The 15566-nt window shown below is 38.0% G+C and overlaps 1 protein-coding gene across 2 annotated transcripts; it reads right to left on the reverse strand.

The window, feature by feature from the left end:
- Nucleotides 1-6590: 6590 nt before the first annotated feature.
- On the reverse strand, nt 6591-15332 carry LOC115008069 (inter-alpha-trypsin inhibitor heavy chain H3-like). 2 transcript variants are annotated; one of them, XM_029431346.1, is made up of 22 exons: nt 15250-15332; nt 14678-14838; nt 14439-14543; nt 13901-14063; nt 13688-13798; nt 13196-13324; nt 12956-13072; nt 12602-12770; nt 12404-12514; nt 11896-12077; nt 11581-11760; nt 11360-11481; nt 9950-10224; nt 9781-9798; nt 9420-9452; nt 9010-9066; nt 8524-8616; nt 8079-8186; nt 7630-7798; nt 7188-7333; nt 6911-6995; nt 6591-6826 (listed from the first exon to the last, which is right to left on the reverse strand). In XM_029431346.1, the coding sequence occupies exons 1-22, from the start codon at nt 15319-15321 to the stop codon at nt 6712-6714; spliced, it is 2721 nt and encodes a 906-aa protein (XP_029287206.1). In that variant the 5' UTR covers nt 15322-15332; the 3' UTR covers nt 6591-6711. The 2 variants fall into 2 exon arrangements, with proteins under 2 accessions (XP_029287206.1, XP_029287207.1); XM_029431347.1 differs by lacking the exon at nt 9950-10224 and having other exon boundaries at nt 9409-9452.
- Nucleotides 15333-15566: the final 234 nt, after the last annotated feature.

The following is a 15566-nucleotide window of genomic DNA, read 5'->3' on the forward strand; positions in this document are numbered from 1 at the left end:
GTGTCATCAGGCTAGTTCTATCAAATTGCATAAATCTATGGAGAGGGGCTGGTACTCGTGTACATTTGTTTTGTTATTGTGGAATCAATCCATTTTGTCATAAGGCTTCTAATTCATGGTATAAAACAACATCCACATATGGTGACTATTCCGAATCAGAATAATTTTTTCTTGCCATGTAGGTTTTCACCTACAAAAGAATTTGCTCTGGGTTAGCTGGTGCATAAATATAAAAATTGCATAAATATTTACAAAATATAAACAGTGGAGATAATGTACAAATTAATATAGCTATTAATTCTGAAGATACCAGTGACATGAGAACTTTCCATTTCCCGAACCATCTTTCCATAGCATCACCAGACTAATTCTCTACTCCTGAATTCTCTGCTAATTCTTGGCACACACACCTCCTTTTTCTGCTAGGAGCATGTCTAAAGACAATGTATCATGTCAATAATCTGGAAGCTGCTTGTTGTTCAGCTTGCCCCTTAACTGCCTCCCTTGTATGCTGTGGAGCTGAAGCTCTCCCCAGGTGCTGTGTTTCTCTTCAACCGAGTTCAAACTCACAAGAGTTTGACCTGTTATGGGCCAAACATAGAAATGCTCGACCAGTGTCATCAATGCACATATTTCTGTCTTGTGCTATTGGTTCTGTGAGTTGAATATCTCTTAAGGAGATTTTTGCAAATTGGGCTGAGTGGTTCTGTTACACTGTGCATCATTGTTAACAGAAAGGTTTACTGTTATTTGTCCGAATAGAAATGGGACTGGGCTTTAAAGCAAGGAGGGGCCTGGCTGGTGCACACACACACACACACACACACACACACACACACACACACACACACACACACACACACACACACACACACACACACACACATACACACACACACACACACACACACACACACACACACACACACACACACACACACACACACACACAATATCTTTACTGAGCTAGCGGTATACAGTTTCCAGTCAAGCCACATATTATTCTCTACATATCCTATCTCCATGCTATTCTATTTCTTTCTGTAATAACTTTATATCCTTTCCTACTGACTGCTTTGAGATTGCAGTCTTCTTGTTTTCTACCTTTATCCTAAAGTGTCCTTGTGGACCTGCTCCTAAAACCTCAGCTGCTTAAAACAAACAGTCTCTAATCTCTGGGATGCGATGAATCATTTATTTTCTTACATGTCACTCCTCTCCGTGAGGCAGATGTGCTCCTCTGCCCACCTGATCTGTTTTGCATATTGTTAGAGAAGAGGGACAGATTATTACGTCACAGAAATCAAATTTGATGTGGTTGTGCAGTCTCTACTAACTGTGATGTTCTTTTAGGTTCCATGTTTCTCATCAGATGAGTGGGAACACCATCGCAACATGATCTGATTTGATTTTGATGATCTAACGATGTTGACTGCTTGTTTCTGAGTCTCAGGTGTACAGGACTATGCTCGCCCTCCTGTGATGACTCTGACCTCCGTTTCACAGTCCTCTTCTAAAACTTTGGGTTGTTGATTCTTCACTGATGGTGAGACAAGCGCCCCTAGGGGTACCACCTCCTTGTGTAGTCAGACTTCACCACGAAGAGGTCCAGTTTCTGCTTTTATGAAGTCAGTGTCTATCACAGGAGTGGTGATATATTTACCATTTACAGTGTGTCTGGTGTCTCCAGGATGCTCTCTCTTTAACTCGGACTGCTGTGGGTCAATAGGATTTGAAACAGTCCATCCCATCTTGGAGAATGCTAGTCCTTCCTTTTGATCATCTTTTAGGACACCAATCTCCCGGTTTCACTGGACTCCTCTCTTCGAGTTCTCTGTATGTGACACAACAAATTTCGTAAAATCTGTTTCTTGTTAACAGTTATGACATTTCTTCTTCTATGTCTACTTCTGGATGCGATTGTTTGTCCATAAGTTCTCTCATAGCTGGAATGTAAATCAACTCAAATGGCGATAAGCCTCTTGCAAAATGTGCATTTTTAATATTACTGGTGCTAAGCACTTCATCCAGCTTTTCCTTGTACACCAAACATTGTTGTTAATATTTTGATGATATCATTTTAAAAATGTGTCTCATTATCACTAAATATTATTTCTTGTATCCCAAATCATGGTATATTTCAAAATATGGCTCGGATAGATAGTCAAGCACAGATAGGGAAACTTGGCATGATTTCCAATGCTATTTTATACCATTTGTCTTTCACACTTATTTACATCAACACTGTGATTATTGTACCGTAAATGCTCTTATTCTGTCTAATGTTTTATGTCTTTGCAGTGAAGCACTTAGGGCTGCAATTCTTACATAAAGCTTATTCTTATTATTATCATTATTATCATTATTATTATTATTATTATTATTATTATTATTATTATTATTATTATTATTATTATTATCCTTTACTAACATTACCTTATTTTACAGTTCATTTAGCTGAAAACACTTTAGCTACTGTCATAGCGTATACTATATGTGTTGAAAATAATTCAACCCAATTTATATGTCTATGTCTATTGTCAAACAATATTTATTTCCTTCATATTTTTTTAATTCAATAAAATCCATGCAGATGTGCTTATAACGGATATTCTGGAGTCAAATGCTATGAATATACTCTATTAATATAATACTCCCTCCTTTTGAGACATGGTGAAATACCGTGTCTCAATACCAGTGGCGGGCCGTGCATTTCACACCTAGGCCTTCAGTGATGTCCTACACAGTCCTACCTGAATTATTCCACATCGGAAGTGGGCGAATTTACCCGAAAATACCTACAAACGACATACTTAAAGTGAATTGAAAGCTGCTCTTCAACCATTTGCACCAGCGGCATGATTTTGGTCTCATTCAAAAGATAACTCTCTTATTGTTCTTGCAAAACAGTGAATAATCACTCCAAGTGCTTCTGGCACTGAGTAATAGTGGTCTGAATATACTGAATTTGAAGAAAATACACTCCGCCAGAATTTCTTTGTTGAAAAAGATGTCTGAAGATGGGTATAGCTGGTAGTCCCGAGCTGAAATACACAATAGAAATGTAGAACCAAGTGTTATCAAGTTATCACCACCAAATTTCAGATAAAAAGGATAAAAACTTAATTTATTAGACAGGTTTGTCTAAGAGTAACACCAGGCGTACACCAACTGTGCAATATGTACATGTACTGTACATCTTATAATGTGTATTAATAAATATTATTTGTATCTATTTATAAATAACTATTATATACCCATATTCCCTGTTAGTAGTAATCACACAGAGTAAGTGAAGTATAAAGACATTTTTTTCTAATATTTGTATGTTTTTTTGTATTTTTTTCTGTACAATAAATAATAAATATTATTTTGGAAATACATTTTATTTTGAAAAAACAAACCAAGGGAAGTGACGCATCTAACGAAAGAGGCGCACATTTCCTTTACGATGCGCGCCACCAGGACGCTGAGCTGGTCCAGCTAGCTCTGCATAGCTCTGCCTCTCAATATTGCGTATCCAATCAAAAGACGTGGACGTGCTGACGTTATCGTACGCCTGCTAGCTGGCCCCAGTGTCCCCAACTCAAAATCTGATTGGTTAACGCCACAGTTTTGTCTCCGTTCACTTTAAGCGACAGACGCCCGCACTGTTGATTCTGAAGGCCTAAGGGCAGATTTCTTTGACCCTGGCAACACATTATGGCTAAAATATGATTGGATAAACGCCAGCCCTCCAAATCTCGATCTGACGCTGGAAGCAGCTGCAACCAAGAGGAAAGCTATGAAATGAAGAGAATACACAATGGGGAATAATTTAACATATATTTGTGGAAAAAATATATAAAAATTAAATGTATATTCTGATGATGTTTAGGCCAGCAGAGAATGCATTGCTGGCCCTGACGGCCCTGTAACAATCTGCCTGTTCGTTAGATGTTTTGTGTTGTGTTTGTACTTCCTGTTTTATTTTGTTAATTACCTGTTCTCTGTTGTTTCTACTTCCTGCCCTTGTGTTTTTGCCTTTCTCCCCCAGGTGTGTCTCGTTACATTCATTAGTTTCCTCCTGCGTGTTTGCCTTTCTCTCCCAGCTGTGTCTCGTTCCCTCATTTAGTGTCTGTGTGTGTATATGTGTGTGTGTATATGTGTGTGTGTATATGTGTGTGTGTATATGTGTGTGTATTTTTGATTCAGCTTTGTTTTATTAAAGGCTCACTTTTTGTTATAATACCGTCTGCTGAACTGCTTTTGGGTCCTCTCCTACACTCCTGCATTGGTATAAGCTTCTTGGTAGCACTAATGTCTTCTCTGATCAAGTACTCTTTCAAAAGTAGTCTGTCTTGTATACAATTATTCTTAGTCCAAACTGCTTTTTCTTGCTTTGTAGCTGCATTCTGCTTCTCTTTCAATATCTCGGTCTTGTGTTCTGGTGTGTTTTGTCTTCTCATTTACCTATTATTGCCTACTGAAACTGGATCAGTTCTTATCGTATGTGTTGTGCCTTTATATAAAGCAATATACTTTGGTAGCTGTACTGCCTTCAATAAATCTTATATTAGTGTTATGTTTAATATGTTTGTTAATGTTACCATACCTCTATTCTGTCCCTGTTGAGCAAACACATGTAATGTTGAAAATGCATAGTTACTGTCTGTGTAGATATTTACAACTTTGTCTTTCTTTAATCTGCATGTCTCTGTCAATGCTATCAATTCTGCTCCTATGCTGACAGATGATTAGGTAGAGCTTCTGTTTTTAATACGTCGGTCTGTCACTACAGAAATCTTGTCACATTTATATTATTCGTCAAACATTTCTATCGCTGATTCCTCTTAGTGAATGTCAGTCAAGTCTGGTCTTGGTGAAATTTCTTGTCCGTCTCTGTCGTTCAGTCATGTGGTTCTCCATCTTCAGCTGTTGGTAATAATGTAGATGGATCAAAGTTGTACATTATTCTATAGTTAGGTGCGGTTGTGAAAACAACACAGCATGCCTGGTGCCTTGCCGGTGATTTTGCTCTCTACCAACAAAACTGACACTCCATGTGTTACTGTTAAAGTCAATGGCCTGAATAACACTTGATGCAGAGGCCTGACCTGCCATTGAAGCTGCAATCACTCCTTATGTGCAGTCAGGCATTGCTTTATCTACTGGGTCTAATTTTGAAGAGTAGTAAACCTCTGGTCTACTCTTATCTCCCTGCTGCAGGCAGAAGATTCCTCAACCAAGGATTCTCAGCCACCTTCCCGTGGGCCTTTCGAAGTAGGGCCTGTTGGTCCCTCTTACAGGGAGAGGTGGCCTCTCTCCATTGCCCAAAACAACAGATCAACGGAATGTAAGGATCATAAAAATCGTTGTTGCGAACTGCTGGGTCCATTCTTGGTCAGTTTGTACTGTTATGTTGGGATGTGAGAGGGCTGACCTGCTGCTGGGGCACTGCAGGGGACATGGCCATGGCAAGAAGGGTGAATAGGGAGTGCAAAATTTGGCACGTGCTGGGGTGTGGACAGAGGGGTCTTAGGGGTGCAGAGAGAGGACGGGGCAGCATGAGGGGTCAGAGGAAGGGAGGGATGGTGGGGTGAAAGTGAGTAGTAGGAGCTAGACATGAGAGGGCCACTGCTGCTGTAGGCACATGGCAGAGGAGCTGGGGAGAAGCGAGAGGGCTTGAGGCCCCCTATTTGAATGCATATGGTGAGGGAAACTGAGAAAGAAGGGACAATTATATAAAATGAACAAAGACAAGCAGTCGATAGAAATAACATCCAGACAGGCCCTTAATGTATGAACCCTGTAACCCATACTGACAATTGTAGGATGTTTTTTACAAATTCTCTAACATAGTTTAATGTTTCTAAAGCCACGGTCACACATGCTCAAAATAAAGATTTGCCTCCCGTTCACTTCCATTCTATTCAAGCGAAGGGGAGAAAACACATTTCGCTTCCAGCCAAGCAAATTTGCATTCTGCTTCGGTATGGAGTTGAACTTTGGTGAACTTTCAAGTGAATATTGCTTTGCATTATAATCACTGTTGTAATACAATACAAGCTGGTTTTAAGTCACTTTAAGTTGTCATTGTTTGGTTTAAGTAAAACAAGGGAATTATAATACACTATGATTGTTACAAAATTAAAAAAAGTCAGAGAGTGACTAGCAAGTGTGATACTTTACCTCTTAAGTCATTATAAAATGCGTTAAATTGAGTTATGATTATTGTTATAAAGCATGTTATAACGCATTGTTTATGTTTACACATAAACACGTATGTTTATAATAAATTATAGACATGTGTGTCATAAAAGTGCTACCGAAGTTTGATTTTAATTACATGATGGTAACCTTTTAATCTTAAATTAATAATAAAGGTGTAAAAATGAATCTATTATTAATAGTTGTGCATTCAAGCCACTTTTTGAGGGCTGTTGTGCTGCAGGGAAAATGCCACTATAAATTCTGAATGAACTATTTTCTCATTTAATCTTTTTTAGAATTAAGTTTTAAGATTGAAAAGTTATTCAAAACTATGATACCATCTGACAAATACTATTATGTTCATATTAAATTCATATAAGACAACCAAATATCTGGGTTATTATTTATTTGTGTATGTTAGTAACAGGTGGAAAGACTTTATCCATAATGAATCAGCTTGTGCTTGACTTATTTTTCTTTTAAATGAAATCTTTGCAAGTGATTCGACACGGTTCCCAGTTACAGTTGTGTAGCAATGAAGTCATCCAAGCTTCTCTGCAGGGCAAACTCAGCAGACATGAGCCAGCAGTCAATTGTCGGGGGAGAGACAATACTGTAGTCAACAGCATTGGCCCTACAAAAGAAAGACAAAAATAATGAGTGATAATAATTAAAACGCTTTCAATTAGCTTTCTATTTTAAACCACCTAGAATGTACCTGGTAACGTCAATCTCCAGGTCTTTGATCTTAAGTTTTGTGGAGGGAGTTTGTTGCACCTCCTCATACACTGCTGGCTTTAGAGCTGGACACAAAGAGGACAAACAATAAAGCAATGACACTGAAAAGCTGGCATTTAAAGAGACACAGCACAAAATGTTTGTCTCTTTTAATGAACAATTTCTCCATCAACCACCACAGTTGGGTGAAAACATTGACTCAATATGTGCTTGAACTGATATTAAATCGTACAAATAAATCGACCATTTTCACCCACCTAGAATTCCTTCAGTGTTGTCTGATGGCTGCTGTCTTAAAACCGGCCAGAGGAATTCTTCGCCATCCTTCACATGAATTAAGATGACTATGCGTGTGTCTCCAGATGAAACATCGATTTCCTGGTCCCGCCTAATCACTGTCAATCTAGAAAATATGCACCTCGTCTTAATCTGCTTTTGGACTTGTTTGCATATATTATTGAATATTAAATATTCAAATTAAATATTGGAAAAGTTCAATATTTTAAGAACAATGCAGATTATTATTTTTTTAGAGTTAGAGGAGAAGATTGATAGCACTCTCATGTCTAGAGTGGTATTGATCCTTTCTGCCGCTCTGATGCGACCTTAGGCCAAACATGAAAACCTAACTCTTCACACATAAGCACTGAGAGTGAGTATGATCGTAGCGTGATTCCTGCCATTACAATGCAAAGTTACCTTCCATTTGTAAAGTAAGTCTGTCCACTGTGGCGTGACATTGACTGTCCCTCTCGTACAGTGATTTCATTGGTTGCAACCTCAACACTTAGGTCAGTCTTGAAGTGGATGACAATCCTTTGGAAGCCTCCAAATGTTACTGAATCAAGCTGACCATTCACAGACAGCTCTAAAACAAAATACAACAAATGTAACTGAACATCACACTTACACAGTACAAGTACACCGGTCCTTCACTTTAGTAAAAGTACAAAAAAAACAGTACAACAACATAAATAATATTAGCTTGAAGTATCAAGATAACACACCATATAACGGACACGGAGGAGAACAGAAGAAGGATTTTCTTTTACACATAAAGAGCAAAAGTCTAAATAACAGATGTGTATTTACTTGGCTGTCAATAATTTATGGGATATAGTGATTGCACAAAGAGGGACTTTACTGACCCCTGTTGTGATGATGAAGTAGTTTAAGGCAAACATCTCCAGTGACATCAAAGCATAGTGGAAGTGACAGATTCTCAGTTTTGATCAAAAACCTGTGGGAAAGAGGAACTAACAAGGAACACAGAGACACATAGAGTCACACAGCAGAAGGAAACACTTGTCCTTAAAAATGATTTTGCGGCAAACACCAATTTAACTAACTAAAGAAAAATTAAAACATTATCGATAATGATTATCTAAATATTGAATTTTATGTGGTGGTGATCAGTGAAAATGTATCATTAAACATTTAATTTACAAGGTACAAGCACCTGTGATTGTGTAGCACTGACATAAAGTATGAAATACATTTTTGTCACATGATTTGAAGAAACAAAATTATCTTATTTTACTATTTAATTTTTATACAAACTATACCATGAATTACATCTATGAGATACTCTACCATTAGTTGCTCTTTCTGGCACGATGGTGGGTGAAACTTGGGTCATTGCAAAATTGTTGTCCTGAGTCAAAACATAATTCGGAGGAGGACCAACTGTAAATACATTTAAACAAAGTGAGTTATACACATTCATATGGCCAGGTTTTAGAGGATATTGTGTTAGATGAAGAGGATATTACATTAATTGACACCAATAATCTGACTTCTAACCTCAGCCATAAAACAAACCACTAAATAAACACGTTATTCTAATCCTCACCGGTTAACCACAGGCGTAATCTGACATTGAATTCACACACAAAAATTGTGTTAAACATTTCTAAATTAAATTATTGTTTTTTTTCATATAGATTTCAGTATTTTCATAAAAATAAATTAGTGGAAAGTTTATGTCAAGGGGCATAGAAGAAGTCAGTGTTTTTTTTTATATGTCCTCCAATAATTAATTGTATTTTATTAATTTCTGGCAGAGAAAAAGATGTTTACCTCCGGCAGGAAAACTCAAAACTTTTGGATCTGGGTCGTGTTGGATGATCCTTGTTACTGTAAAATGAGCAGTAAAATGTAAGAATGTAACATCTGTTATTATCTTTTATGTACATTTTCTGTAAAAGAATATACATGTGTTACAACTATAGTAGCTAGTAGCGCAGTACATAACAGAAAGTTTCATGCTAGTTGCTCAGGGTCGGCCTCGTACACCACCTGTATGACCCCACTACTGAGAATAACTAAATATTTAATCATCAGATCATCATGACACTGATACACCTTTGTCATAAATGCAGAATAACTTGGGTGTCACTCAGGAAGTGTACAAATCTCTATTTACAGTAAAAAGTATAAACACTTGTGTAGTCAAATCAGAGTAGTGCACAAGTGTACCTATGTCATACCTTTGGCTCCAGTATGAACATAAGAATGAATCACTGTTAAAAGGAAAGAGATGATAACATGGAATTATTATACAGTTGTTAATTTACTTTGAAATAGTCATGGTTTGTAAATTAGCCTGTACCCTCCCCCACCCTCAGTATTTAAAATACTTTTAATAACCACAGAGTTTATTTTCAGATTTTTTTTTAACATAATGTAACACAATGTATTGTTATGCTAAGAATGATAAGATTTACTCATGAAAGAGAATGTGTGGTGTATGAATGATAAATTATGTCAGCTATTTAAAAATATATAAATAATAAATACAATGTTTTATCTGCCATGACAGAACGGTGCAGATGTGTAACTCTGGCTTACCTGAAACTCCCGGGTGAGCTTTTGTAAAAGGCAAAAAGATGATAACATGGAATTATGATACAGTTGTTAATTTATTAATTGTTAATCATGCTGATGTGTTTTACCTGGAATAATACATATCCCGGATAAGAGAGAACACTTGATTTTGTATTGTGTATGTTTTGTTTACATTTGTATTTTCTACGAGCTGAAGGACCTGAACGTGGCCCGCCTTGACCCATAATGGGTGGATAAAAGCCTTGACCATGCACATGACCATGCCCTCCAGAAGACCGCCGGTCCGGTGCCGCTTCACCTTCCTTGGGTTTAAGGAGCACATCTGTGTCCTCGCCCTGAGGCTTGGTGACCACCATGGATGTGAGTGGGGTCACAAAGCTGTACTTCAGCGACAGCTCCAAAGCCTCTTTCTTCACGTTTTCCTTCTCAGGTCCAGATAACAGCAGCCTGTGTCACAAATTGTCATGACTCTGGATTTGTTTTCCTGTTTTATTTTGTAGAGTTCACCTCCCTTGTGTCATGTCTTGTGTTCACTTCCTGTTTTGTTTTGAAACTCACCTTTCCCTCTCGTTCCAGGTCACTTAACTTCCTGTCGTGTGTGTTTTCCTGCTTCTGTGATCGTCTGCTCTGCCCCTGATTGTTGTCACCTGTGTCCCCTTACCTCATGTATAAATAGTCCTGTCTCCCCTTGTCTTGTGCCAGTTCGGCTGTTAAATCTTGTCAAGTGTATGGTTATTGTTAATGGGTAAACTTTGAATTAAAAGATCTGTTGTTTGTACGTCAGACACTTTGTGGAGTCGAGTATTTTGGATCCTATGTTTTTTCATTCCGTGGTCCAAGGTTCCGTGGTCACAAATTGTGTACCCATGTTTTAAACGTGTGAGTTGACATGACCGTAAAGTAAGATAAAGTTATTTAACAGCTAACGTTATCTTTTAATACTATTCCTGATGTGTTTCTAGGCTTCCCCTACAATAAATGAATGTACACACATATCACTCCAATTACTGTTGTCAACTTTTGTCTTTTGTCAACATATTTGTGCTGACATGATTGTTGATAGTTGACCAATTGTTTCAGTTTTAGCATTAATGTAAAGAAGCTACAGTATCTATGGCATGTCGTCATTTCTGCTGCCAAAGTGTACGGTCATCACCTACAAATGAAAAGTCTACTTTTGCTTGATTCTGTGTAAAGGCCTATTGTAACAAAAATTATACTGTGAAGTTTGAGTGGTAACCGTTACCAATGGCATATGTGCCTTGTGGAGATGGAAAGCTTGAAATGTAGCAACAGTAGCTAAGGGGGCGTAGCGAATGGTCAATTTCTTGACAGAAAAATAATCTGCAATGTTGATAATCAATTCAATCATAAAGTCATAGCAAAGTTGCTAAACATTCTCTGGTTTAAGCTTCTCACACGTGATGATCTGCTCTGTTTTACTGTACTGTAAATACAAAATAGTTGATTTTTTACTTTTGATCAAACGAGAAATTGCATGCAAACATGAACGTTGCAGCCCTTCATTAAATAATGACTACAAACAAGAAGAAAGTGAAATGATGGTCGACATCACACTCACTCTTTCTCCAGAAGCTGTTTGACTGTGAGGTAGGCCCAAACCCTCTGGATGTGGTCATCAGACTCTGTTCCAGTGGACTCCACGGTGGAGTTTGTGTCAGAAAACGTCACCTTTCTACTCCTCTGTCATAGTCCAAGTGAATAATTATATCAGTATACACAGGGGCTTTACCAGACCTTTAAGATGATTACAGCTAATGTGCAGTTTGGATCGCTCCTTACCGAAATGGCCACAACTTGTGGAGTGAAGGTTTCAATGTTGTTGTCAGTGATCTGACCGGCCACCACAATCTCGGAGCCATTATAATACTGGCTGAAGTTAGTCTGAGTTAGATTGGTCCCACCATTATAGGTCATTGTCACATCTATTAACAGAGGAGTGGCCACCTCTTCATAGAAACCCTGTTGAAATGCATTATGGACAATGTAAGAATGTTTATCTTTACACAGCCAACCATTATCAATTGTTTATGTGGAAATGTAGCAAATCACATGATAAACAAAGTATTTTTAATGCCAGCAAGTGATTTCAAATACCTTCAGCTGTAAGGCAGCGTCAGAGTCTTCATAAATCCGTCGTGCCACACCATTGTTTTGCAGTGACATCTTCTCAAGGAACTCAAACTTGACATCAAAACCAAAACCGAGACAGTAGAGAGGGAATTTGTTTGCAATAGCATGTCTGACATTTGACTGGATTACTTCCAGATTTGTCTCCCCTGCAAAGACAAAAAAGTCAAATTTACTCACACTTTCCAATCCAACAACTATCCTGTGACTTGTAGAAGTTAAAGTTGGGGTTATTGTCCACATAATCTAATTTATACACTTAATTGTAAATAATGTTGACATTATTTGCATTTAAATGTCCATGATCTTCAAAATCCAACAAGGGTGGGTTCTTGCTTATCGGTTATCGAGAGGGTATCGAGAAAAAAGACTGTAGTCAGATCATTTAAATTGATGGACTGTGTCGTAAAGGGTTCTTATAATTATTTCTTGAACTATTTGCTCAGGTTTGTGTGCATGTTTGTTTTATTGTAACCTGAGTTTGGGTCTCCATCAGTGAGAAGTATGAGGATAGACACTGAACCTTCCCTGGGATGTGCATTCAGCATACGTGCTCCTTCCAACACTGCTCCATTAATGTCTGTGGCTGAAATTAAATAAAAATTGTTTTATTACTGCTGTTCTGCTGTCAAATGTTTGCATCGCTTCATAAAATATTTGTTAAAAACCTTACATCCTCTCTCTCTAATTTCCCGTGAAAATGTCTTGGCGCTCTCTAGGTTTTCATTGTTGGCCTGAACAAGTTCTCGTTTCCAATGAAAAATGCTGCTATCAAAAGTGATAAGACCAAAGTGATCATCCTCTGCCAGGTCGTTCAAGATGTGGATTAATGCTGTTCGGGTCTGTGCAAAAACATCATTCAAACATTAGGACTTTTATTCAAGTAAGAAACAATGTAATATTATTTGTTTCGTGTGTGTTCTTAAATTGTGTATTTATTAAAGCTTTCTGTCATCTTTAACTTAACTAACGGACATAAATTAAAAAGACGTCAGTGGCAATAAGTCACACTCTTTAAAAACCGTACCTGTTGCATTTTTTTGCCGTGCATTGAGCCACTTTGATCAATAACGAAGACGACATTTTTTGAAATGCGGGCAAGACTAGATGGAGCAAAGTGATGAACAAAGTATCCCGCTGAAGTCTTGGGGGGAGAAAGAAGAACATTTGATTGGTTGTCAGGGGAAGATAAATGATCCATTTAAGTAAGCATGGTATTTTTTTTAACAATGAATAATAGAAGTAAAATAACGGACTCTTGCTGTACCTTGATGTCTCCCATGGAGCTGTCCCTTTTGACATCATAAACAATAACCAGATCTCCATTCATACCCTGCTCTCCACAACTGTCACAAGTTTTCTGCTGGTCTTCTGTTGGGTAAAAATAAACCCACGCCTGGAAACAGGAAGAATCAAGTTTTACGGACTGTTGATAGACACGGACGTTGATGAACAGGTTTTATTCTTCAAAAGATTATTTTGATTAAATTCAACATTATTGTCTCTGCATCGCATTGAGCACTACTGGTAAAACAACATGCAGCATCAAACCAGTGAGGGAAAACTGTTGCAAAAGTGCATATACAGGAGATATACTGTATATAAAAATGAATACATGATAGATGTTTACAAGGATGAGGACAGAATGTCGTATGTACGATAACATTAGGGCTCCATTATGTATTGTACAGTTAAATATGGTTCAGAATAAGATGACACTTGAGTTAAATACATCATTTTGAATCACTGCATGCTGTACCTTTTTGTCTGCATGTGTTTTGGTGATGGCATTGGCCAGGACATTGGTGCTTAGTCCTCCTTTAACCTCAATGAAATTGATGTCGGATTTCTCGTGAATGAACACATCAATCTTGCACAATGAAATAAAATAAAATAGTTAGAAGTTCTGACCATGGAAGTTGTTTTCCCCCAAAAAAATGTTCCTTCATAGATGCAAACAGGAAAGACATACCTTGAAGTCTTTGACAGGCTGCATGGGTCGAGCGTGGATTTGCAGCTCGTACTTGCCAAGCCTGCGTTTCAGCAGCTCCTCATATGTGAGTTCAAAGGTGACCTTTTTGTGAGCAGCCACAGTCACAGAGGTCTTAAATTCCTCCAGGGTCCTCCCTACAGAACTGCAACGGAGACGATAATCAATAAAGCACCGGTTCTCCCTTTTGGCTTTTGAGCGCTTAACACAAAACAATGCCTATACTCATGACCTCTCATCACAGGTTTTGACATTAGTGCGGGTGTGAGATGTGAGTAGTTCAACTAAAGAGGAATTTCTCCTTCTCAGATTGTTTAATTTGAAAGAATTTGGAGACCTGAAGATGTTAAAGTAGCCTGTATTTAGCAAGAAAAAATGCAAACATACAAAAATAAACATAGTTTTGTACAACAGAGGACTTTCTTTTCCTTATCCCCTCTTCCTCCGAGGACACACAAGGCCCTTCTACAAATACAAATAAAAAAACAGTTCGACCTGGCAATAAACTGATGCATTATACCTGACAATTCCAGCGCTTTGGCCACGGGACACAGCCTCGGTGTACTGCTGCTGAGCTTTGTCTTTACCTTTCACAACACCATCGTACACTTCTCCATCTATAAACCTGAAGAAGACCAAGGGAATGTCTTTGTTTGTATACATACTCCTGAGTAGCCTGTGAATTATTTTCACGATTCTTTAGTGTACAATCATTTATGTGCAAATTCCTGTAAATATAAATTGTTGCATCACACACACATTCTAAATTTACTGATGAAGGCATTCTTGGGAATCCGGACGTGGAATTCTATTTCCTTTGACTCGTCCATACGATTGGCCATGCGGCTTGAGATGACAGTGGTTGCATAACGACTGGTCACCGTGGAGTTGATGTGAAAGCTGTATATATCCCAATTGTCCTGAACAAATACAGGAGGAGGAACATTTCACAATGAAGTAAATGGATTAGTCAATCTCACTGGCTGATGACCAGCTGACCAAAGATCAGATGGTGAAAAACTAAATGTGGGTGGAATAAGGGCAATCTTGTTGGTCAAACTGCAGAAACCAACCATATTTGTTCATTTTTATCTAGTTTTCATTACACATCACTCGCAAAACTCCTTAACCTCATGTCTTTACAATAAGATTTAATAATTAACATCACAGGGAACAGCTTTTTATGTTCAAAATCCCTCCAATGTGACTAATGTTTACTGTGTGTAATACAAATTCACACACAATAACATGTTTTTGTCAGGGTATGGCATTGTTAACTCACAATAATTCTCTAGAGTTTTATCGTAACCTATCCTTTTTTATGTCCTTACCTTGTTTGGTAGTGTGGTAGCCAAAGCCAGCAGCAGCCCAAAGAGGGTGATTTGCACCACAGCTCTCTCCATGATGGCTCCCACCAGAATGCAACGCAAGCAGCTGAAACTGTCTTTTATACTTACACAGACAAGGACAGCACGATGTGTACATGATTTTTTTCAGGTCAAACTCCGCTTTCTCTGTCTCTTGTTACAACATCCCCTTACTTGCACTCACACACAAACACATTTCCGCCCACTTTCCTCCTCTACATACTACCGGGAATCAAATGGAACAGAGCTTTTTATGCAAACTCAGAGAAACATTGATTTGA

Source organism: Cottoperca gobio, chromosome 5 (genome assembly GCF_900634415.1).
Source record: "Cottoperca gobio chromosome 5, fCotGob3.1, whole genome shotgun sequence".
NCBI classification, from domain to species: Eukaryota; Metazoa; Chordata; class Actinopteri; order Perciformes; family Bovichtidae; genus Cottoperca; species Cottoperca gobio.

Excerpts from the sequence above, each read along its gene's own strand:
- LOC115008069 (XM_029431346.1), bottom strand. The coding sequence starts at position 15,321 with ATGGAGAGAGCTGTGGTGCAAATCACCCTCTTTGGGCTGCTGCTGGCT. Across the intron at positions 13,325-13,687 it reads AAACACATGCAGACAAAAAG|GCGTGGGTTTATTTTTACCC; the intron begins GTACAGCATGCA and ends TCCTGTTTCCAG. Across the intron at positions 7,799-8,078 it reads ACTTCATCATCACAACAGGG|AGCTGTCTGTGAATGGTCAG; the intron begins GTCAGTAAAGTC and ends ATTTTGTTTTAG.